Source organism: Rattus norvegicus, chromosome 8 (assembly GCF_021556685.1).
Source record: "Rattus norvegicus strain SHRSP/BbbUtx chromosome 8, alternate assembly SHRSP_T2T, whole genome shotgun sequence".
Lineage (NCBI taxonomy): Eukaryota > Metazoa > Chordata > Mammalia > Rodentia > Muridae > Rattus > Rattus norvegicus.
Genome location: NC_141541.1, coordinates 117,769,646 through 117,795,553, shown reverse-complemented (window position 1 = coordinate 117,795,553; position 25,908 = coordinate 117,769,646). Strand labels below are relative to the sequence as shown.

The 25,908-nt window shown below is 43.7% G+C and overlaps 1 protein-coding gene across 50 annotated transcripts in view; it reads right to left on the bottom strand.

The window, feature by feature from the left end:
- Map4 (microtubule-associated protein 4) overlaps window positions 1–25,908 on the bottom strand; it is a 138,488-nt gene that overhangs the window by 11,080 nt on the left and 101,500 nt on the right. For 11 of the 50 annotated variants that reach the window (NM_001419954.1, NM_001419953.1, XM_087563158.1 and 8 more), the window contains 7 exon segments: window positions 82–174; window positions 1,612–1,725; window positions 3,561–3,853; window positions 3,965–4,024; window positions 4,744–4,927; window positions 7,980–8,201; window positions 9,160–9,266. In NM_001419954.1, the coding sequence (NP_001406883.1) occupies window positions 82–174; window positions 1,612–1,725; window positions 3,561–3,853; window positions 3,965–4,024; window positions 4,744–4,927; window positions 7,980–8,201; window positions 9,160–9,266 (1,073 nt within the window). 50 annotated transcript variants of the gene reach the window in all.

Genomic DNA, 25,908 nt, shown 5'->3' with positions numbered 1-25,908 from the left:
CCTTCCCCAACCCCCACTTCCACCCTGCGTTTCCCACAGGGTCTGTGCCTTTTACGACAACTGGCCAGAGCTTATACTTACATTGCCACCTCCAGGGACATGCTTAATATTGTCCTTGGACCCACACTTGGATTGAATATGGCTGTAGCTCACTTTTTTGGAGACTATCTGGACCTGGAGTGTTAGAGAATAGAAAGAGAAGGGAAAACACAAAAGGAGAGGGCTGGTTAGAACCGACACAGAGCACACAGTGAGTCCACATGTGATCACAATGGTTAACAAAGAGTAACTTCAACTTCTGCCCCCACTTATTAGGATAGGGGTTAAAAAACACAGGGAAAGGGATGTGGAGGTAAGAAAGGGAACAACACAAGACAGAAGCAGGCTGCACAGTGCTATACGGCTGCCTCACTGCTCTGGCTGTAGTTTCTAAGACTCATATGGTAGCAGGCCCCTGGTATCCAACCAAATATGGCCCTACCTTCTTGGTAAGACCCTTCTCTGAAAGCTGGACTCAAGGTCCGTAGCCTTTTTCAGCAAGGATACAGATGCTCTGAACTGGGGCATGGAACAGCTGCAGCCAGACTCACCCCCAGAAACAAAGGCTGCTGTAAGAATTGTTGAGCAGCTGACTAAGGGCACAGATCTGGTAACAACAGGAAGGAAGACACATTGTTCATATAAAAAGGCAAAAGGTCACATGACCCTGAACCTGACACTAGGGGGAGCACAGGGAACAGCCTCAGCTGCACTTACTCCTCCACCCATCTCTTTCAGAAACACTGATGTTTTGAAATAGGGTCTCACTATGTAGATAAGGCTCGCCTAGGACTTGCTGTATACTCTAAGCCGACCTCAAATTCCTGATCCTTCTGTCTCACCCTTAGCTCTGCTAGGATTATAGCAAACACATCTGGTTCTGCACATCTTTGAATAGATAATAATCAAAGAGACCAATCAAAACGGTGCTACAGCGATGTAACAGGAGGGCACAGCCAGGCTGCACTACAGCATCCTAGTCGTGGGTTACAGAGTAACAGAGCTTTTAGCTCTCAAGAAGAACAGTCCTTCCTGCCCTCCTTACTCTCAGAACTAGAGGCTCTTTGCAAAGGAATGTGCTATGCTGCCAATGGAACCTAGAACTCATGCTGAGGACCCCAGTACCTTACCATATCCTGCTCCTTTAAAGTCCTTGACTTTTTCGTGACTAACAGTGGATTGCTTTAGCCAGACAGACGCATCAGTCTCCATACCTAGCAGCAACTTTACAGTCAGGAGACAGGGTTCTGACTTCTGCACAAGAACCTGGGTCTGATGCATTTGCATGCATACCAGATGAGTTTGAAATGTCAAGGAGGTGTCTGACAGTTTCAAGTTCCCTTCATCTGGCTGACTTAAGTCTCCAATGGGGTATGAGCTCACAAATTGGTTAGCTTTCAGGGTTGAAATAAAAGTTGTCTGATGGCTGAGTCAATAGCTAGAGGGAGGAACACAGGAAGAAGCAGGAACTAGTTATTACAGGAACAAAGTGGAATAGAAGGGGAAATGACTCAGGCTAGGAGAATGGTGTTCCCATTTTACCTCAGAGAGGTAAACCTAAATAAAACTCACTTTCCCGGCAGGGGGCTTCGGTGCACTCGAAATGGAGCTGGCTGCTTTAGTGACTGCATTAGGCTCAGGATTTCCAGCTGTGGTAGCTGCCTCTGTTTTTTTCTCTACTTTGGCCTGGATGGAGATAAAGGGGGTGGAGGGCAAGTTTCAAACCAAGATGAGAGCCCAGATGCCAAGGAAGGAAGAAGGTAGGAAAAGACAAAAGCAAGGCCAGGATGGCAGGCAGAAAGAAGCAGTCATCCTTGCCTCTAGGACAAGATATTCCTAGTCTAGATCCACAGAGACTCCTGGGTGAGGGGCACAGAAAGAAGAATCACAGTCCAGAAATGAAACACAGGAAGAGATCGTGTATTTATGGAGAAATAGTTCAAAGACCAAGATTAAATCAGTGGTTTCTTTGTGAGCATGTGTGAGACTGTCATCTTAAATCACAGTGCCCTCTTGACTCTAATGCTCTGCTAGATCAAGCACATGGTCACGGTCACTGGTGATGGTAAGCATGACATTCATCAGGTACATAGTAACAGACAATAACCTGACAGCAGCCCAAGTTATTTAGGAGTTTTTGTAGCATTGAAGACCAAGAAGGGTGAAGGGGGGAATAAGGTCACCTGTGGCTCAGCCCAGACACTGGGCTGGTTGTGCCACAGCCAAAGCAACTCTGAGGCCCTTTTCCCAGAATGATCCCCGTCCTCATCAACATTTTCCAAATGCTGTATTTTTGTGCCTATTTAATTTTTTAAATGTTCTATGTATGTTCTGCATATACATAACACGTGCATGCCTGGTGCCACGGAGGCTGGAAGAGGGCAGTAGGCTCCCTTAAACACAGATTACATATGAAGGGGTAAGCCACAGATGTGGATTCTGGGAACTAAGCCTGGGTTCTTAACTACTGTCATCTCTCCAGGCACCCTATTCAATTTTAACAACTCTGGATTAATGCAATTAAGTATCATCCTCTGGATGCTAACAGAATGTTCTTGCCAAGGACAGTCTCAGGAGAACTGTGCTACCATTTTCGTACCTCCTGGGCTCCCAATAGCTGCTAACACTTGACACAACTGAAACCCATGCAACTAGAACATTCTTTTTTAAAAAGTTAGTGTATGTATACAAGCATGCACATCCCCATTTGTGTACAGCATGTGTGGAGGTCAGACGATAATTTGTAGAAGTCAGCTTTCTCCTCCTCCCACAGAGTTTCTGCGGATTGAACTCATTTTGTCAGAGCTGGTGGTAGGTACTTTTCTCCCCTTAATTTGTTGGCCCCAGAATGTTCTTTATTGTTGTCACTACCACCCCCCACCCCTACCCCCACAAAAAAAAAAAAGCAGTCTCTCTGTGTAGTCTTGGAACTCACTATGCAGACAAACTCAGAGGTCCTCCTGCCTATCTCCCTCTGCTGGAATTAAAGTCCGAGCCACCATCCATGCTCAGAACTGTAATGTGGCTAATTTTACAGCACAGTGTTCATGAGTACCCTAGTTCTCCCTTGGACAGACTCCTCTCATATCAAGGGATGGAGAAATTAAATGTGTCTGGGAAGAATCATGAATAAATGGGGCTCATATCCAGCGTCTCTTACCCTCATAGTTTCTGAAGCTTTCTTTCCATACTCCCTAACCTCTGCAGCCATGGCTTCAAACTCACTGATTCTGTTGCTCTGTCTTCCAGGTGCTCTGAGGAACCATACATCCAACTTTCTAGAGTTTCTATAAAATAGAAGACTTTCTACCTCCCAATGAAAAACCTAAATTCCAACACACGGATCAGGAGCTCCTTATGGGAAGATAAACAACACAACACAGCCCAGGCCTTCCCTGGTATTGCAGTGCCAAGAACCCAGACTGACATTCCCTGGTGCTGAACAAAATGATGGATGTGACGGCTGTGGCAGAGGAGCAGCACCAGCCGGAATGCTAAGATCCCCAAACTCACTGACTCACCCGGCCTCCTCCTGGCTGGTGCTTCATGTTCTCTGTGGAGCCGACCTTGGAGCGGACACTCTTCAGATCAGGGGCAGAAACAGTTGTGGCCAAACGGCTCACCCTGGGAGCAGAGGAGCTAGGCTTAGTGGAGGTGGGCTTCTTGTCCACGGAAAGAGCCACAGAAGACCGGCAAGGTGCAGACATGGGCTTGACTCGAGTGGAAGCCATCCCTGCTGGGGGTGTTGCCCCAGTGGGAGTGGTGTTTCTCTTCACAGAACTGGCAGAGGTGGTCTTTGAGCGACTCAAGTCAGCTGCAAAGAAATGAGAAGTAGCAGGACATCATAGGGGAGGGAGGGGGTGTCCTAGAACCGGGGAAGGACAGCAGGGTCATTAGGCTTCCCATCAGGTAACGGAGGCATTACCTGTGGCAGACTTAGCAGTCATCCTTTTGACATCAGCAGGTTTTCCCTCAGTCTTGGTGGCTGCACAAACAAATTAGTATATTTAACAAGAGGTCTGCTGGGATTCATTACTCATCTGACCATTATAAAATGTCCATGTTGACCTGGTGACTGCTTGTTTCTAGGACACAGTGTAAAATTAAACAGCCACCCGGAGAATGCACAGTACACAAGGCTGGCACCGCACCCTGCTCTCCTATCCTAAGTCCCAAAGATGACTTCAGCTTGAACACAGCAGTAGCTTACAAAATATGCCTATGGAATTAAAATTAAATTTTCCACACCCCTCTTTCTCTTTGCATGACTGAGACTGAACCTAGCCCCTTGCACACAATGAAGTGTTTTGCCATGGAGAGATGCACTCACAAACACTAGGTTGCTGGGATCTATGGAGTCAATGACAAAGAGTTAACAAAATCATGTGAGAATTCATAGGAGTCACCTTTGTTAAAGATTTTTCTGAATACACATAGCTTCTAAGCTAACTCAGAGATGTAGGCTTGTTAAACTCAGGGCCTGCCTGGCCGTCACATGTAAGATCTAGAACACCGAGGACTGTTGTATGAAGTTCCTACAACGTCAGCATTACAGCCAGAAGCAAAGGCAAAACCCTACACACACACACACACACACACACACACACACACTCACACGCACGCGCACACATGCACGTGCATGCACACACACACACTCACTCCCCCCACTGGTTCGCATGGGAAGGAAGACTATGCAACACTCACTGGTAGGCCTCTTAGGCAGAGTCGTAGATGGACTTCTACTACTTGATCCAGTGGAAACAAGAGTTGAGGGAGATGTGGCTTTAGAAATGGTTGGGGTGGTTTTAGGTCCAGGTCTGAGGGCGGGGGCAGATGAAGGCTTGGATGGCGAGGTCCGCTTTTCAGCAACCTTAGTTTCTGTAATTGGCTGGAAATGAAAAGGCAGCATGTGCAGGTTAGTGTTGGCCCCAGAGGGTTTTAGAAGCTTGCACAGAAGATAGGAAACACTATGGACCCTCCTGTAGTGACTGACTTGAAAATAAACAATTCTAAGATCAAGGACTCCAGGTAACATGGAAGATGTTTGCTTATGAACGAGGCAAGTATTAGTTCTAGAACAGACCTGTCCACAGAGTGAAACCAAAACGAAACACTCCAAACCAAAGCACTAACAGAGTTCATTCTCCAGAGCAAGTGGCAAGGTAAGAAGCCCTGTGCTCTGAAGTTAATCAATCTACATCAATCCAATGAGAGTAACCCTAAAGGGTATATCACACCATAACCTACTTTTACCTGAGATTCACTGAAAATATTTGACTGGTTAAGATTTAATAAACATATGGACCAGAAGGGAAAAGTTAAATTTAGCCCTTCTTTTGGGTAACATTTCCCCAGAGCGGTACAACAGGGCGCGGAGCTCTAGAAGATCAGCAGCTCCCAGTCAAGGGAGCCGCGGGCACAGCCGTAGCTGAGCCTGGCTCAAGACAGTGTGTCCTTGGGAATCTCAATGAGTCCCAGACTTTCTTTCTCTTTTTCTTTTCTTTCTTTCTCTTTCCTTCTTTCTTTGAATAAAGAAGATTAGAACACAGCATTGCTCCAGCCCAGCTGTGACAGTATGATGTTAGAGACTGAATGGGGTGGCCTGACCAACATCAGTTAAGGGACACTGTTCAAATGAGGGTTAGAAACTTAGAGTTGGGGAAAAAAACAGAACAAAACAAGGAACAACTAGCAAGATTCCATGTCCCATCTCACATAGAGCAAGTTCCAGGACAACCAGGGTTACACAGAAACCCTGTCTGGAAAAACACAAGAACCACAAAAAAAAAAAAAAAAAAAAAAAAAAAAAAAAAAAAAAAGAAAGAAAGAAAGAAAGAAAGAATGAACAAAACAAACAAATAAAACAAAACACCCTTAAATGAATTCTAACTGCTTATACAGAAACTAAAGATCAGAAGCAGGGACTCAAGCTCTTCTATTATAACTTCTCACCAGCCCAAATTTCTCTCTCTCTCTCTGTCTCTCTTCCTGTGTGTGTGTGTGTGTGTGTGTGTGTGTGTGTGTGTGTGTGTGTGTGTGTGTGTGTGTTTTGTGAAAGGCTCTTACTGTGTAGCTCTGTGTACTGGAACATGCACGAGTGTTCCAGGCTTGCCAGAGCTACACAGTAAGAGCCTGTCACAAAACTAATCATTTTGAGGATCAAATCAAACTATGACTATGATTTAGAACAATGTAGTAGAACCTTATTATTTTGCTAGTAGGACTAATAATGATCAAATAAGAGTGATGGATGGGGCTGGAGAGATGGCTCAGTGGTTAAGAGCACTGACTGCTCTCCTAGAGGTCCTGAGTTCAATTCCCAGCAACCATCTGTAATGGGATCTGATGCCCTCTTCTGGTGTGTCTGAGGACAGCTACGGTGTACTCACATACATTAATAAATCTTTTTTAAAAAAGTGACATATGGTAGAAATCACATCAGAGTGAACAGGCTCCCTAACTGTTTGATCCTATAAATCTACCACTTTAAGGGCAGAGGTGGCCTAAGGAGACTTCCTGTCTTCCTGAGCCAGGCAGTAGTGGCTCATATCTTCTAATCCCAGCACACAGAAGGCAGAGGCAGGTGGGTCTCTGTGAGTTCAAGGCCAGCCTGCTGTACAGAACAAGTTCTGGGAGAGGCAGAGCTACGCAGAGAAACCTCTTGAAAAGCCAAAAGTCTTCGTCTTTATCTGAAGGACAAGAACAAGGATATTGTCAATGCTGGCTATGTAGTTCAAACTAGCCTTGAACTCCTCGTCTTCCTGCATGCTGGACTTGATTAAATATATGCCCACTGTGCTTAGATACATGTCACATCTTTCAGCCAGCTGCTTATGAACTGCTGCTAAAACACTGCATAGCAAAAAGCAGTGTTGTAGGGGGGCAGGCATCAGAAATGGAGACATAGGCTCAAACCATACCCCTGTCACTTATCAGCATGGACTTTATTTACTTAGGAAGGCATTTGACTGAGCTTTAAGTGTGCCTAGATTTAAAAAATACAACTAACAATATTTATATTATGGACAGTTGAGAAATTTCAATGAGTTATGTATATCAAGAAAGCAGTATAGTACACTTCACTTTATGACTACGGAGTGGACCTCACTAGACACATCTCATCCTACAGCCTCCTCTCCCCTGCCAGGAGCCCTGTCCTTGATGTCAGTCACCTTCCCTCTAGCCTCTTAACCAAACAAGTAACTTCCTACAAAATCCAAAATGGGATAAGTGAGGTTCAGAAAGAACCTTATTTCTACTCTGTGACAGGGTTTCTCAGCTTCTTAAAAAGGGTTCCAACCTAAGACTAGATTAGAGTAGAACACCAGCCAGGTCATCATAGGAACATGATGTGATTTAAGCTACCAATAGGTTGAAAGTCCTTCTCAGATTAAATAAAAGCTTGAGGAAGGCAGCATCGGCCTGCATCCTCTCTCCCTCCCTCTAGGAGTGATCAAGGAAGCAAGTGCAGCTGTGAACTGAAGATGAACAGCACAAGTGACCCAGGAGAAGCTGCCTAAGGCGGAAAGCAAAGGAAGTTGTCACGTGACCTCAGAACCCGGAGCTCAGCTCAGCAGGAGGAGTCAGCATGTTGCTGAGTGATGGGGAACACTTTATTCTGCAGGATGTTTGACGAGAAAGACAAATGGCTGAGTTGGAAGTAAGCAAGCACGTGATCCCAACAGTACCTGATTAGTATATGGAAAAAATAAAAGTAGATGCAATATTGCCTCTGATCATGGCAGATGAAGGGGAAAAGAATAAAAGGTTTTCAAGTGTCACGGTCGCAGCCCTGGGCACCCAAACTGACTTGCAAAGCACCACTGCCCTTCCTGCCCTTTCCTGGTTCCGTCAGTTCATCGTCTGCAGCAACAAGAGCCTGTCTATGGACACCAACTCAAGGGGAATCTTTTCTGGGAAGTGTATGGGTGGCTACTTACCTTTGGCTTCAGGTCTCTTGCAGGTAGGGTGGAAGGCCTGGCAGTAGCAGTGGCAGCAGCAGGGCGTTTGTGTGGGGCAGCTGGAACTGAGCCTGAAGCGAGGCTCATGGGTTTTTTATTCAACCCACCAGAGGTGGTGGGAGCTGGTTGCTTAGGGAGAGAAGTGGGCTGTATTTTGGCTTTCGATGTTGAAGTCTTTGCAGGTTGAGTGGTGGCCAAAGGCTTTAGGTTGATGGTTGTTTAATTTTTAATTTTTAATTTTTAAAGAACATCAAACACACAGACAAGAATAAAAACAAATAAAAAATGTATAAATTGCACAATTCAAAGTAAACTTATAAGCAATGAGGATCGATGCAACTGAAAATCGGCATTCCTTTCTTCTGAGCTCACTGAGCAGTAAAGTGACACCCAGGCGATTCTCTTCCTTTTTAGTTAGACACAAGGTCTTAGGCATGCTAAGCACATGTTTACTACTGAACTACATTACATACATCCCCAGGTCTGTGGAAATGCTTTCTTAATCATAGCACCACAAACTCCAATAGTTTGATTTCTAAACTATTTACTTTAATAATATCTTTGTCACTAACTTTTGGCAGCTGTAAGAACTGTGTAAATAAAGGCAAACTGCCGAGACTGAAGGTACACAGGGACCACACCCTACACTTCTACCTATGTCTCGACAAGGCAGCGTATCACAGAATGTGGTACCTACATGTTTACCAAGTTCAAGAGGAAGTTTCTGAAGCCATGAACTGTCTAAGAAAACATTTGTTTTGTTTTTAACAAATAGATTTCAGGATAAGTATGCAGTTGCTCATTGCTGTTAGTTAAGTGAAAGGTAAGTCATTTATAAACTGGCAGTGTAGACATATTAAGACCCTGTCTGAAAAGCACAGTGGCAGAGCACTTGCCTAGGAAGTACAGCTCCTAGGTTCAACCTCTAGCATAGAAAACAAATACACAGATATAAAAGTGCAAAGGCAGAGGATTTTGAATTAATTAATTTGGTATAGGCCAAGTAAGAATATGGGATATATTTTCTAAAAGCATCTAAATTTGAAGAAAGACTTTTCAGCTCAGAAAAAAGAAACTGCATTCATGATTCAAGCAATAACAGCAGAAGGTTTTTAAAAACTTACAGAAAAAGATAACCACCATTCACTCTAGCACCTACCTTTGCTTTCTTTTCTGGGCTTGGTGGTAGCTCCTTGTTTGGTGGAGTAGCGATGTCATTTCCAGTCAGACCAACAGCAGCCTTTCCTTCTTCTTGCCGGGATACTCCTAAAGGGTGGAGAGTCAACGAGAATTATTCTGAGCAAATGTATTTTACAACTATTTTAAACACAGAAGGCTCTGTTGAGAGACCCATGACTGGGACACCATTCTGAAGAACCCCAAAGAACTATGCTGCCGAGAATGGGCAGCCTGTGTTATCCCTGGGATCGCAACAATTCTAGGAGCTCTGAGCACTTTTCACTATGTGAAGGAATCAAAGGAGGATTTACCCTGATGATCTGCATGAGGAAACAGCCTTTAAGGTTTAGTTTCCCTTCCCCTGATACTAACAAAGAGCTTCTGTCAGCCAAAGTGGACAAAAATCACTTCTTCTGCCATAGTCTATCTCTTAGAATAAAGGTTGCTGAGAGATGGGGCAGGAGCCAGATGGTTCAATAACCTCCCTTACTTCCTTTCCCTGTAAAGAACCATGCTGCAGAGGATGTGAGATTAAGCTGCTCCAATTCCAACAGTGACCTAGATTTCCAACAAGGCCAAAAGCCATGGAAAATAAAGTCATCAGCCTAAGCCAGAAAAACTCCTCTCCATAGAGGAGAGATACTTCAGATGTCAGCAAGCTACGCCTAGGAGCACTGCGACAACTGTGAAACGTGTAGCCCTAATGTGGAGATTTTCTGACTGGCACAAAACCCATAACCTAAATCCAAAAGACAGTTGCTGAACAAAAAAATTCTCAAATATAAATAGATCATATAAATAACTCCTTAAAGTCAGTAACTCTTGTTGCTGGTGTTTTAGTAGCAGAGATTGGCCTGGAAATCACTACATACATGAGGATGAGGTCTGAGTCTCCTGTCTTCACCTCTCGAGTGCTGTACTGTTAGACCAAGTTTATGTGGTGCAAACCTAGGCTGTGGGGATGCTAGATGAACGCATTCTGCCAACTGAGCTACATCCCACGGCTTGCTCTTCTTTTACCTGAAGACTGGCTCTAGTATATCAGAAGCTGGTCTTCAACTCTTGTTCCTCTTCCCTCAATCTCCTGAATGTTGTGATAACAGGCCTGTGCCACCTCGCACAGGTCCAGGTATCAATTCATCTACTAAGGTCAACAATCCATGCCCCCACAAAAAGGTCAAAAGAATATGAAAACAGGTCATAGAAATGCTAATGTCTTGAAAGTATTAAGAGGTAAAGCATGGGCATGTAATTCCAGTCTTGGGAGAGGCAGGAGCAGCCAGCTTTCTAGGCCATCTTTAGCTACATAGTGAGATTGAAGCCAGTCTGGGTACATGAGAGCTTGTCTCAAAAACCAAACAAGGCCTGGAGAGATGTCAAACTTAAGAGCACTGACTTCTCTTCCAGAGGACGACCTAGGTTTGGTCTCATGCCCATGTTGAAAACAGATCCAGTCTCAAAGGATCCATAGACACTGCATGCATGTGATACATAGACATGCAAGTAAAATTACTTATGAAATAAAACAATAAATATTAAAGACGAAAGGACAGTTCATCTTGGACCCTCGTGGTGCTGCATGGATTATCTGACTATCTTTAGAATTAAATTGTGGATTCATTGCTTAAACTACTAAACTTGTACTTCCTCTTAAGGTCCTTGGACCACCCCAGGATCTGCTAAAGTGGAACTCACGACTTGCACATCCTAGGCAAACACACTACTGCTGAGCTGGATGCTGTGCCCCTGCCCTCTAACCCTACTTTAGGGACTGGAGCGATGGATGGCTCAGTAGGTAAAGCAAGCAAATGGAGGCTGCGGGTGATCCTTAGAACCCAAGGGAAAGGCCTGCTTGTAACCCTGGTGTGTAGTAAGTAGGTCCTGGCCAGAAAGTCTAGCAGCAATGGGGATCAGAGGCAGGGGATGGCGTTACAACCCTGTCATATGCAGCTGCGTACACACAAGCACACAGGCATGAAGGGTTTATTTCTTGTTCACAGCCCTAAGAAAACACCCTGCTTCTGCAACGTCCTCTGGTTTCTGTTTAAAAAGTCAATCATTCTCTGAGGAGTCCCTCACTGCTGCTTCCAAGATTGACTTTCAACTTAACTTAGAAAAAAAAAAAAAAGAGGCCTAGCTATGAATTTGTTCAGTTTCTTCTTTTTTTATTCATTTTTGGGCAGGATCTCTCTGTGTAGCCCTAGCTTCCCATGTAAACCACGAGGGACTTGAACTCAGAGATCCAACTGCCTCTGCCTGCCGAGTGCTGGAAGGAACAGGACTAGAACCACTGGCTACTTTCTTCAACCCTTCTGCTACTATCTTTTGCCAAACTTGGGATACTTCATCACAAAGCCTTTGACTAGCACTTAGTCATATATCCTTTCTCCACTAGAGACTCTGAACAATGCTAGTACAATGTTCAGGTTTTTCATTACTGTCCCTTTTCCCTCTGAGAATCATTTTATATTTTTGCTATTATTCAAATGATTGAACTGAATACTTTATACTCATTTGGCAAATTCACTAATCCCCACAAGGATGGAACCCACTAATCCCCACAAGGATGGGTCTCACTGAGCTGATCACATCTATGATTCACTGGTTCTATCCCATTTTGTTTTAGTGTTTTGTAATTCAAGTAAAATGTAGTATGCAGGGCCCTAGCAGTACAAATTCTGACCTACTATGTCACTCTGGCCTTACTGAGGCTCTAAATCCACATTGGCACCGCTTGAAAGGACTGAAAGCAATCCCTGGCTCCCTGGGTATCACATGTAGGAGTTAGAATACATGTATGTCCTGGGGTTTCTCAGGCCAAGTGGGGGATAGGGACAGGTTTTCGATTTGGTTTTGACCTGCTGACAGGCAGCAGTGGGTAGAAAAAAAAAAAAAACCTATCTAGGTTTCTCCCTACCTCTGGGTAGAGGTAGAGTGAGACTATTAAGAAAAGCAGTTTACAGATATCCACAATTCTATGACTGGTGATGGCAGGAGATGGGTGGGCATCCCTGAAACTGCTGCCACTGTGGGTGAATCAGGCCAACAGCTGCTCTTGCTGAGTGTGGAGCAGATAATATGTCATAAGCTCCACCACACAGGCAGCCTGCTCAATGTTGGGAATGGGCAGAAAAAGTTTACAACTAGGCTTTTGCTAGGCTTCCCTTTTTCTATCCTTTAAAATAAAAATCCCATTTACTTATTTAGTGTGAATATGGGAGGGGGTACCAAGGGGTCCTTGTGGAAGTCAGAGGATAAACCTGGAGGGCTGACACCCAGGTGGTATGGCTTTACCTAACCTACTGCTCTTTTCATCCTGTTGCTGTTGCCACCTACTTGCTAGAATTCTCCAGGGGTACAGAAGAAATAAGATATCACTGAAACCCACTGCACTATTCCATAGGTCCCAAGATTCAAAATCCTTCAGGTTCCTTTATATACTCCAAAGCTATGCCTGGAATATGGAGTTATGTTTACCCAAGAGGAGCAGGAAAAGATGACTCAATATAATCTCATCTTGACAGGCTTTCTAGTGTAGAGCATTTTCTGTGTGTGTATATTTATTTGAGTCACAAACTTAACAACTTAATACTTCTGTATTGTAGAAGCTAAAGGAAGGTCTCACCAAATGAGATCTGCTGCCACTGGTTCTAGCTGACACTAAATACTTTTCACTGGCAGAGGGTTTTCGGTAAACAACACAGACTCTTAATGAAGTCTTATTGCTTGTATGTGAACTGCAGCTTCTGTTCACAGAAGCATGAACTGCTGCTGTCCATCCAGATGTGACTTTTCACAGAGGACCTCCTGTTTGCCCCAGGGGTATCCTTATGAGGCACTATGGGAGGATATAAGCCAAATGTTGCCAGAGTTTCACAAAAAAAGTCTGAAAAAGGATTTTTTTTTTCAGAGCTGGGGACTGAACCCAGGGCCTTGCGCTTGCCTATCACTGAGCTAAATCCCCAACCCCAAAGGATTCTTTATATTAACCCCTTCCTAAGGCTGTTCCAATAATCCTTCCAGTATTGGTACTACCTGCTTGGAAGACAATTAAATTTCCAGCAATCCCCAACTCCACCCCTATCGTACTGATTTCTACTTTGCTTTTTTTTTTTCCCCTCTTGTTTTTGATTTTTGTGAGACAGGGTCACCTGCCTTCCTAAATGCAAGCACCAATATACCCACTGTTGGCATTCTGTCTAAGCTCCACCCCCACAGCTACCTGGGAACAGCAAGGTATGCTCCACCCCACAGTTGCCTAGCAACAACCAGCTGTGCCTAACTATAAAGGGAGCTGCTTGCCCCCTCCCCTCTCCCTCTTGCCCTTTGTTCTTCGCTTCCCAGGTCTCTTCCCCTCTGTCCCCGTCCCTTCTCTCACGATCACTTCCCCCACCTTTCCATCGAGTGCCCATGGCCAGACTTTCCTCTCTTCCTCTATTCTTCTCTCATTAAACCTTTCCATGTGGCAACATGTTGGCTTGGTGTGTTCTGTCCTGGCGTGAACTGAGATTTAAACCATAACACCTACCACAGTCAGTTTATAATTATAGCCTTTAGGTTTGTTGTCCTTTTGAAGTACTGGGGATTGAACCCAGATCATACTGGACAAGTCCTTTGCCATGAGACACAGCCTCTGTCCTCCCTGCCCTTTTTGCTGGTTTTTCTTGTAAATGGTTAGAAATAGTTTAAAGGGGGCGGGGGGGACATTCCCAATAGTGGAAGTGGACCATCACCTGAGGGAAACCACAAAGGCTCTGGTCCTTTATGGATTAATTTACATAGCATTTGTATTCTCTCATATTAGTACATTGGAGGCTTTTCTAGTGTATGTTCTGGTTATTAGATGAAGCCTACATTTTGTACTCTTTCTCTTTCTTTCTTTCCCTATCTATCTATCTATCTATCTATCTATCTATCTATCTACCTATCACTAAGCTGTCCAAGTTAGACTTATTCTGTAAACCAGGCTAGCCTTAAACTTGCCATCCCCCTGCCTCAATCTTCATCATCAGGCTGAAAACTATAGTTGTCTGACTTTTTCCAGTTCACACTACCTATACCAGGGACAGGGGAGTCTTCCCCACGTGGACCTTGGGTTGTGTTATTTTCCGTCATTGCCAGGAAACAGAGTAGTTAGCCGTCAGAAATGTCTCAGTACAGCATTTGAGGGCTGGATGCCCATTTCTATGTATTTCATGCATTTTTTTTCCTAGATGACAACCAAATAATTCCCGGATGGGGGTGAGGGAAGAAGCACGTGTACAGGAGCAGCACAGAACCCCCAGAGACAAACACCAGCTACAGCCAAGAGGTACATATTGGTGAGTTGGACTCCGTGAGACTCTTCTAGATCCTGTATATAAATACTGTATATAAATACTGCTCAAAACGATTAAAGCCACCTAGGCTTTGAACTGGTTTTCCCTTCCCACTGTCTCTTTTTCCTTTCTTTTTGTTTTTTTGAGACAGGGTTTCTCTGTGTATCCTTGGCTATTCTGGAACTCACTCTGTGGACCAGGCTGGTCTCAAAAGCACGTGCAACCTTTGCCATTTCCACTGCTTCTTTCCTTGCCAGGCTCTCACTTTATAGTCCAGGCTGATAGTGAACTCAAGAGAAATCCTCTTGCCTCAGCCTCTCAAGGACTAGGATTATTAGAAGCATGCACCTTCACACCCAGCACTGGCTTCAAGCCTTTGTTTACATTGAGTCCTTATTCTGGAAGTTTCTACTTCTAAACTGTCAGTAATTCTGTTTTTAAAACCCAGACATAAATGTCTTCCCCGGAACAATGTTTCAGGACTCACAAAGCTCTCAGCTGTCACCCCCCAAGCCCCTGACTAGGTGTTAGGTTGCTTAAGGACAGTGAGTTTCTAGTACCCAGTCAGTGACTGGCGAACAGTAGGCGTGGTAATCACTCTTTCTACAGCTTAGGGCTGGGATTCATATTTACAGGTGAGTGAGTGGATAGACTTGCCGTCATTTAGTGTGCTTGTCCTACCAGCACATACTTCTTTAGAATGAACCTGTTCTGAATCTAACAAAATCCTCACATATCACGAACCACGCAGGCTTGGAAGAAAAAAAGACTACAGCCCTGTGTCACATCCTGAAGTCAATGAGAGTTTTGGCAATTTGCCAAGACATGTCTAGCCTATAAGAGCTGTGACTTAGTCCTTAGTCATTCCCCTCAGACCACCCCCCTCCACCCCAATAGAAATGAAGGGAGAGGGGAAGAAAAGAGGAAGGAAACAATTGAAAGGAAAAAAAAAATCAAATCTTTACTCACTACTGCCCAGAGGGCTCAATGCACAAACTCTCCATGGGTTTCTGGGGGTGGACAGAAAGATCAAAGGGTCCTATCCATGGGGACTTTCAACGTCCTTCTACAGGTTTGTAAGGGTTCAGGGCACCTGGATTCCTATAATTTTGCATCCTAAAAGACTACAGAGGAAACCTAAACTTTTTTGCCTAGTCCATTTAAAATAAAAACAAAAAGCCTGCTAGTACCCCTGATGGCTGCTCAGGTAAAACTTCGTGCTACAAGCCTGACAAACCAAGAGGCCAATCCCAGAACTCATGCAATGACTGAAGCAATGACTGGATTCTGCATACAAACTATGTACATGCCCATCCCAATTATAAATTTAAAATAACATTTCATAAAAATGTACTCAAGAGAATACTGAGAATGTCTCCTAGGAAAAGCAACTACTTAAAAAACCAGAACCAAATTAAAAAAAAAAAAAAACCCACAAACAATAATAAAATGTGTGTTTTAAATCTGTGTTAACAAACACCATTGTGTGAATCATGGACCTTTGTGGAAACAGAGAAAAAAAACAGCTTTTTTAGATCAACAACAATGGCAGCAGTGGGGGTGGGGATGGGGAAAGAAAGAAAAGGCAATGAATAAAGCACAGAAGGCAGTCACAGGAAAACAGGCAGCACTGGCCCACTCATGGGTCCAAGTCTCACTTTTCCCTAATTTCTTTTTTTTTTCTTCCTCCTCCCCACAAATCCTCAAAACACATACAAGAAAACTAGAAGCAGACAGGGTCAAACACGAAGTACATGGGGAGAATATTAAACAGCCAGGTATAAAAGGCTTTCTTTCAACTTCAACAAAAGTAAATCCTTCTCAAAGCAGAAAGGAAAACAGCTTCTAACAAAGTGCGACTTAGCAGTTAGTACTGATAAGCCACCACAACTCTAAACAAAGTGAGTCATTTTACAGGCAAGTGAATCAGTCAGCAGCACTGGGATGGATGGTCAGAGCTCGAAGAATCATTTGGCTCAAACCAATGGGATCAGAGGGGTGGAGGGATGGGGGATGGGATAGGGAGGGTGGCATGAGGTTAAGTAGCTCTAGTTTTTAATGTCCACCACTTCTGCCCCCACCCATCACCAACCTAGCCAGCATCCACAGTGAAGCATTCAGCTTGACCCAACCAGATTCACTTTGTTCTCCTGCCTCACTCCCAGAAGGCTTCCAACAAGGGACTTAAGCCTCCCCCCAGGCAGTCCCAGACTCCAGGAGTAACAAGCTGCTGATGCTGTCGGTAATCTATCACTTTGGCTTCTTCCTCACCGTCTGCCGGTTCCCAGGGGAGGCAAAATTTAGAAACATACCATCACGTGGGGTCTCTTCGCACAGCAACGATGGAGTGCTCTGGGTTGCAGTGACCTCAATTTCTTCCTTTCCTGCCAGTGCCATCAGCTGTTTCTCGCCTCCCTGGCAGATGAAGGGACATGAATCAACTCTTGTCTCACTAGTATCTTCCTGCCCTTTTCCCTTGCTGCTTCCTTCGGGAATCTGTTCCAGCTTACTGTGGAGATACAGCCCGACAATGCCCAGTTCCTTCTTCCCAGAGCTGCTGCTGTCATTGCTGAAGTGGATCAGTTCTTCTCTCTCCTTGGCCACTGGTTCCTCGAAGGTAACAGGAGTAGGTACCTCAGAAGCAGACAGGCCAGGCAGCTCCCCAGCACTCAATCCGCAGCCGGCTGGCTGCTCCTCAGCCACTGTCATGGAGCGCCTCATGGCAGGCACTCCCAGCTTCCTGGGCATAGGGCTTGGCATTGGGCTACTGGTGGGGGGCAGCAGGCCAGAAGAAAGCTCCTCTCGGGCAGGCAGCTCAGGGTACTTATCAGCAAGATTCACAGCTGGGGGCACTGAGAGGTGGTAACACTCAGATAGGGCTCTTCGGATTGCCTTTTTCTGCTGGGGGACTTGGTCAAACAAAGGCCCCTCCTCAATAGAACTTAATTTTTCCAACTCCTTGTCCTGGCCTGGGCTTTGAAAGCCTGTATTCAAATTTTCCTGAGTGAGTTCCACCGTAGTGATTGGTGGACTGGTGGTGGGCAAATGCTCACTAGTTGTGTCTGGGTGGGTGATGGCCACCAGTAATGGGGACTTATTATTAAGCTGTCCAGCGTTATCATTCGTCATCCCAATCACTGAGCAGCTAGAGACGAGGCCATTCTTCTCTGTTCCTGGAGTTGCAGCCATTGAGACCTGAGGGCTCTGAGTCACTGAGTAAAAGTTGGGGTTCCAAGCACTGGTTTCTTGTTCCTCACCATGTTGAATGAGAGTGTCTGCAGCCCAGGGGAAATCTGGCTGTCTCATGATCTCTAGTCCATTCTTCCCCACCACCTTCCCCTGAACTGGAACGGCTTTGTCTTGCCCCTCTGTGAGTCCCAGGTGGAACTCAGCTGGCTTTTGCTGCACTAAGTTCCCCTCCGAGATCTGGCAGGTTCCTGAAATCACATACCTGCTCTCAAGGTGACCGGAGGTTGCTTGATATGCCTTGTTAGGCTCTTCGATGTTAAGTTCTTTGTCTAGCTTCCCCTCAAAAAAGCCGAGCTTATTCTGTTCCAGGAAGCTGGAATTCTTCACAAGCCCGTCTTTCAGCTGCCCATCCATGCTGACATTCATCCCGATTTCATTCAGTTTACCCTCTGTCCTCTGCCATTCAAATCCATCCTGACTGATTTCTTTCGGGGAGTCCATTCTGCGCTCTGAAGGATTGCCTTTAGAGAGCTGGTCGTACGCAGCAGTAAGAGCGGCAGTGAGAGAGGCTGGCTGCTTCTCTGGAAGCGACATCGTCTCTTTCACTGCTCCCCCACTCACTCTTGGAGCTCTCACACCACCCACGTTCACACGGATCTTGCAGTGACATCACAGCAAGTACCCGGGATTCATGGTAAGCTCTGTATTTCTCCCAATCCCCCTTTTCTCCAAGCAGTGGGGTGCTAAATGTATTTACCAGGTGTAAAAAGGGAAGAATGAACAAAGAGAAAAAATACCACTGTTTATTAATCTGTATATATATATTTTCCTGCTAGCTAGCATTCTGTGTACCCCTATAATTTAAAATACAGTACGGTGCCAATTCAGGCACGGAGAACAGTAATTATGTCAGCTTTCACTGATATAGATATATGTATACCCACACATTTATCTCATTCTATGCCTAGCCTGCTGAACTCACCCACTCAAAAAACTGTTTTAAAATAAGCAAGGCTCATTTGCCAATCCTCAGCTGTATCCGCTGAAGAATAATTATTCTAGAAGATTGCTCAAATTTCCACTTAAAACAACACCTTAGTGTTAAATGAAGACTGAGGCATTCATCCCTTGGAAGGAAGGTAGGTTTTGCTGTCACAGCAACTCATCCCATTCTCTCAATGGATGGGATCCACTCTCACTTGTGGCCTAAAAATAAATATTCGCCTCTCTTATTGGCTCTCTGTCCCACTCCCATCCTGGGGAGAGCTTTCCCAATTTCTCTATTTATTTATTTAAAGGATGTGCAGTCAAAGAGTAACTTCAGGAGTTGATTCCCTTCAGCCAGGGGTTCCAGGGGTCAAACTCCAAGTTATGGGGCTTTTTTACAACAATCTTGTCCACCGAACTGTTTCCTTATAAAATTCAAAACCTGAGTTCAGCATGCTTTCCAAAAACCCATCAGTTCTACTGCTTGGTTTCTGTGTTGGGAGCTTAATGAAGGGCTCATTTTATACACTTTTAATTCTAGTACTGAAGGGGCAGATAGATGCAAGTGGGTCAGTGGGAGTGTGAGGCAGCTTGGGCTACATAGTGAAGCCCTCTCTCTTAAAAAGATACCGTGCACAAAGCTTTGGATATGTACCCCCATGATAAGACACTCATGTCCAGCTGTAAGTCAAATTTGTGCTTTTACTCCTTTCTGCTTTCTTGGTTCTGCCAGGAGCTGGGTGCTAGTACAACCATGTGGGCATGGCTTCTGGAGATCAAATCTAGGCCTTCAGGCATACAAGGCAAACACTGAGTGAACTATTTCCCTAATTCTTCCTCTTCAAATCTGTGTATTTACTGCACCGCCCACCCCCACTCTACCCCGTTAGACAAGGCCTACTACTACATAGCCCTGCCTGATCTACAGTACTGTATAGATCAGGCTGGCCTAGAAATTATTACCTTACCTCTGCTTCCTAAGTTAGAATTAAGAGTGTGTGGCACTGTACCTGACCGATTCATTTACTTTTGAAACGGTATTACTGTGCAGCCTGTATTGGCCTGTAACTAAGTGTCTTCCTGCTTCCAGCCTTCCAAGTGCTGGGGTTATCCTTACTCACTCTCATGCGCAATGTCTCCTCAATTAGCAAAAAAAAAAAAAAAGTGTCATATTTATTTGTGACAGGGAATAAATAAGCATAGGATGAACCCAAACATACTAGTCCATTGGAGTTTCACAGAGCTCTTTCCAGATGTGTAAATCACATGGTGATCTTTTATTTAAATGACTCTCCAGCTAGCTCTGGAAGGAAAGAAGAGGCTTGCCCGTACCTGCCATGGGTGACCAGCACAGAAATAGATCAACAACAAAATAGTTCCTTATTAAAAAGAGCTACCACAGAGGCAGAAGCAAGCAGTCTCGGAGTCAAGGACAGCCTGGGCCCACATATATACAGTGCGTTCTGGGACAGCCAGGGCTATGTAGTAAGACCCTGTCTCAAAACAACAACAAATGATGTTAGTGGAAGGACAGATTTCCTTCAGCAATGTTTATGTATCTTTGATCTGATTCCTTCCTATCATTTTAGCAGCCTTCAATAACTTCCAAGAACTAACTTTTTTATTCTTTTTTCAACAATGAGATCTGAATGTGGGGCCTCAAACCCAGGGCTGTATTACTGAGCCCCAGTCCTAGGTCCAAGAACAAGCAATGTGGAATGCCCTTTGGTCCTATGATTGGAGGTTCTATTTTATTCAGGTTAAGTCTGATAAGAGTGCATGGATTCCTGTGTCTGGTCACAAGGTAATCTCTTTTTTTTTTTTTTTTTCGGAGCTGGGGAACCAAACTCAGGGCCTTGCGCTTACCACTGAGCTAAATCCCCAACCCCACAAGGTAATCTCTTATGTCATGCAAGGTTCCAGATGCACTGCCAGATGTTTCTAGTTTGCTGTGCCTGGGGTTGGTATTTTTATTTATTTATTTATTTTTGGTTCTTTTTTTCGGAGCTGGGGACCGAACCCAGGGCCTTGCGCTTCCTAGGCAAGCGCTCTGCTACTGAGCCAAATCCCCAGCCCCTGGGGTTGGTATTTAACCTGTTCAGAGCCTTGTGATTTTTATGCTCCATGGTTGGTTTCTCTGAATTCTCATTAGTTACCAAGGCAACACTATATTCCAGATTGACCAACTGTTCCGTTCCTGTCTCCAGGAAACCATCCTAATAAATTATCATCACAATGAAAGTCAGTAATACTAATTACCATGACCCATGGTACTCCTTACTAATATTAGCTGTGGGTTCAGAAGTTATATTCTGTTTTCTTATTTGGATATATTAATAGTTACACAAATCTATATCCAAAACCAAATAAAAACCATATTTTACTGAATTTTTGGACCATATCTTAGTACATGTTCAACTCAAGAACATCATGACTCTCACTGATTAACATTCAAAGGTTGGGAAGTGAACAGACAGAATGAAAAGACTGAAGTTAGTAATCTGAGTCATGTAAGCTCAAAGCATTAAAATGCAGGACATAAAAACTACCAACAATCATAATGTTCTTTTTTTAAGTAAAGTTCTGACTTTTCCTTGCATTCCAACCAAATAGAAAGGAAATGACCCAACAGAAACAAACCCTGTCCACCAAATGTTTCCAGATCCTCTGCCCATGGAGGAACACAGGACTCCCTAGAGTCTTTTTCAGTTTATCTTCTTTCCCAATCTAAACCCAAAAGGCATCAGAGATTTCACTGGTTCCCCAATGAATTATCTGCCAATGACATCATAACATCTGCCATCTCCTCAAACACCCATGCAACTGCCTGCCACTATGCCATCTCACAGGCCCTCCAATGCTTTGCTTAGGAACATCTTGGCAACACTTCCTGGCCCATTCAGACCCAGAACTCTTCTTGGTCTTCTATGGAGACTCAGCCCCTTTTGCTTCATCTCCATAGCACATAGCTCATACTTATGTCCACTATTTGCAAAGCAGCAGGCAGAGTTAATTTGCGTGCAAACTTATACAAATGATACCACTGCTAAAGAGCTCAAAAAGTAACATTTGGAATTTGCCTACAGATGAGACATGTCACAGGGAAAAACAGGAAAGTCCCATTTTCTTTCACATTTTCGCATTCAGAAGTTTATCTTTACCAGGTTTCTTGAATCACCTAATGCTCTGTCGGTCAGAGAATAAAAGTTATGGTGAGAGTGTGAAGAACCTCCGTAAGCAAGGTAGCTCCATGATGGAGTGTGGATTATGTGAAGCCTAGGTTTCTAGCTCCAACATGGCAGGGGGAAAATATTAGTATCCTTTGTAAGGATATGCACAAATATGAAACTTGATTTGGAGTACTTACATGCCAGGCTCTGGCTAACCCCACCTCACATCTGTCCACCCACCAGTCAATGCAGGATAACCAACATTCACAGACATATTTAGATGCCCTCTTTCAACCAAGGTGATGGCAGTATCATCCAAGTAGGATAACTTGTGGGTTAATTGAGAATTAAAAAGAACAGTACCAGGGCAAACAAATTTTGATAAATGATAGTTGTAAATTCCACTAATATGCTTTGGGGAGAGGGGAAGTCAAGCTGAGCAGAGTAGCACAAAAGTCTCTGGTACTTGAGAGGTAGAGGCCGGAAGGTTAAGGCCAACTGAGGCTGCAAGAAGTCACTATGGAGGAAGCCAAAACCCCGGGCAGCGGAAAGGTTCAGCAAAGGCCAGGGAGACTCAGAGGATTATCAAGTGGGTGCTTCTCAGGTTGTGAGATAGTAGCAACTCCTCTCCTAAGATTACAAATGCTTTTTTTATATACTGAGCATATTTTATTTATGTACAAGGGCTTTGCAACTGTTAGGATTTCTGGGTTTATAAATTACTTCAAGTTTCACACCAAGACATTTTCTTACCATAAACTGACATTCCCAGCTGCTGGCAAACAGTTGATGAGCTCTAGCAAATGAATCAAAGAGATGAAGCCAGACAGGAAGGAGAACAGGCTTCAGTGTGGCAAAGCAAGGGTCCTCAACTGTCCCAGGTCCTACAGATATTGTCACTCAGCTCTACCTGAATTCCAGGGAAATAATAGCTAACAGGAAGTATACGCTATAACCACATGAAACACCCTACCAAACTTGTGCTTCCTTTTACAAAAATAGAAAGGTGCCACACAAAAGACCTTCTTTTTTTGACAAGTAAGGAATAGGCTTCCTCATGTGCCTCCATAAATTTTTTTCTTCAGCCTTTCTGCCTAGAACAATATGCATCATATGTAAAGAAACCTGCTGGGTTAAGAGCAGCGACTTTTCTTCCAGAGGTCCTGAGTTCAATTCCCAGCAACCACATGGTGGGTCACAGCCATCTGTAGTGGGATTCGATGCCCATTTCTGGTGTGTGTTAAGAGAGCAACAGTGTACTCATATAAAGTAAATAAATAAATCTCTTTAAAAAAAAAAAACCTGCTAAAGTTTTTCTCAACTTGAAAGTGGCATGAAAGTGTCAAAAGAGAGAAAAAAAAGTATACTGAAAAAATATTTTAATTCTTCATTTCCAAAGAGGCTAAGGTTAACTGAAAAGTAATTCATTCTCAATTTCAAAAATATGTAAAACTCTACACTAAATACTAAGAATACAGCAGTAAATCAAACGTAAACTAAGTGTTGAAAATGCCACAGAATCAAAGGCTTAGAATTTAGTGCTAAACTAAACTAAAAATATGCTACGCATGGTTGCATATTCTTTTAATGCCAGAATGCAACGGGGCAAGTTTCAGGTAAGCCAGGGTTATACAGAGACTCAAAACAAGCCAGCAAAAACAACAAATACACATACTAATTGTTATCTATCTTTTTATTAGGAAATATCTACAGGTTATATGAAATTCTCCCTAAACAACAATTAACAACAAAAACCCAAATAACACTTCTGACTTTAAAAAAGACTTGGGGGCTGGAGAGATGGCTCAGGGGTCAGGAGCTGGCTGCTCTTCCAGAGGTTCTGAGTTCAATCCCCAGCAACCACAAGGTGGCTCACAATCATCTGTAATGGGATATGATGCCCTCTTCTGGTGTGTCTGAGGACAGCTACAGTGTACTCATACATAAAAAATCTAAAACAACAGTTTCAGAATTTAGCTCTTCCATACCTATGTATAATCTTGAGAGTTTCCTGTAAAAGACAGAGTATCTTTGTATATACGTTAGGGTGTGGGGGGGATGAAGCAGAGAGAGACACATATGTCTTCTATCTATGGGTAACCAGATGTGGAGGATAGAACAACCTTCAGGAGGAGTCAATTCTCTCCTCTAAGTCCACTGCCATGACAATCAAATTTCAGGTCATCTGCTTAGCAGCAAGAACCTACTGAGCTCTCATATCAGCCAGCATTATAAGACTGAAATCCATTTGACAAACAGAGACTTGCAAGACAGGTGAGGATCAGTAAAAATCCCCAATAACTGACTCAAAGAAAACAGTAAAGATAAAATTTACTAAGGCCAAATCTACCAGTCACAGACAAAACATCAGGGCATATATGACATGGGGAAAATGCCTGAAACCCCAGTATTGTAGAGACAGAGGTTGTCTACTCACTCAGAGTTTCAGGCCTCCCAGTGTTGGAAGCAGAATCCTTATATCCAAAGAACACCAGAGAAACCAGGAATGTTAAAAATACAGGACTGGGGCTGGGGATTTAGCTCAGTGGTAGAGCGCTTACCTAGGAAGCGCAAGGCCCTGGGTTCGGTCCCCAGCTCCAAAAAAAAAAAAAAAAAAAAAAAAAAAAAAAATACAGGACTGTCCTTTCAAAGAGTAGGACATATAACTTGTTTTTCCATCCAGAAAGTGGGGAACTGGAGGTGATTCACAGCCTGGTGATCTGCATTACCTGTTAGACTAGGTTTTATCAAGTTTTCACACCAGAACAGAGGTGGCTAGTCATCTAAATGATCCTTCCATTACCTGTATAGCCAGAGGCTCCCCCAAGCTTCCCCAATCAAGACCACAGCAGTCTAATAGACCAAATGACCTTCATGTTATCTGTATGTGTGAAACAGGCCTTATGCTCTTAAGCTAAAATACAAGCAGCCTATCTCTAAAATCCATGTTCAGAGAAGAAGTGATATACATCTTGAGTTGAGTTTTTATGTAATTATGCTACCGTGTACACAGGGATTATATTATGCCAAGAAAATGAATCATTTTCAAACTGCACCAAGTTTTCACTCTTACCTCTTCAAAGTTGGTTTCCCTGACTGATATATGCAGAGACATCGCCTACCCCACCCTTGGACTGCTGTAGTAAGACCTGCCTAAAACATGAATATAACTACATGTTTATACACTGAGCTGAAAAGCTCATTTAAAAACTGGTAAGTTTTTAAAAGAAAGGTTTGTATCTGTAAGCATGTCATGTCTCATACAGCATCAGGAAATGAATGTCATTATTCCTAACCATAACTTCTTTGGAAGGACATGTATAATACTGTTATACATATAACATATAATAAATGTAAAATAATAAAACTAAAAAAAAATTAAAACATTTTCATGACTTTTTTTTTGGAGCGTGGGGATGGGGTAAGAAGGGTCTCATGCATCCCAGACTGGCCTTCTGGCCTTGAACTCCTTCCTGATCCTACACTTCATCTCCCGAATGCTGGCATTATAGGAGTGAAGTAGAAGCCCACCCCTGTCTAAAACTATTCAAAAAGTATCTACTGATCTTGGAGGGGTTAACTGTTAGAATGTACAGAAGCAGCAAGGAGTTTTACTCAGTCCTCATTACACTCCCCTCCTGTCAGGTATCACATGTCCTCTGCAAGGAGACTCCTTAACACACACACACACACACACTGAACTAGGGCTCATCTGGCAGGGTCCAGAGAGCTCTGCAGGTTTTAAGAAAAAACCCACTTTCTAAAATTCCTTGCAAATACTGATCATTTGATTGCAAATCCTGATAAGGGTCTTAGCAATTTACCTGTTACCTTTAATCACTGACAGAACTAATATGGCAGAACTAAAACAAAAGAATACGGTAGAATTCTGGAATACTTTCTACACACTATTCTATTTAATTTTCTGCACTGTTTATAGAGGAGCTGAGAAGGAAAAAAGCAGAAAGATGAAAATTGCATCTGCATCGACTTTCCTCACACCACAAGTATTGCAACCTGGGTGCTCACTCATGCACAGCACCAGCTTTCCCCATGAGGACAAGG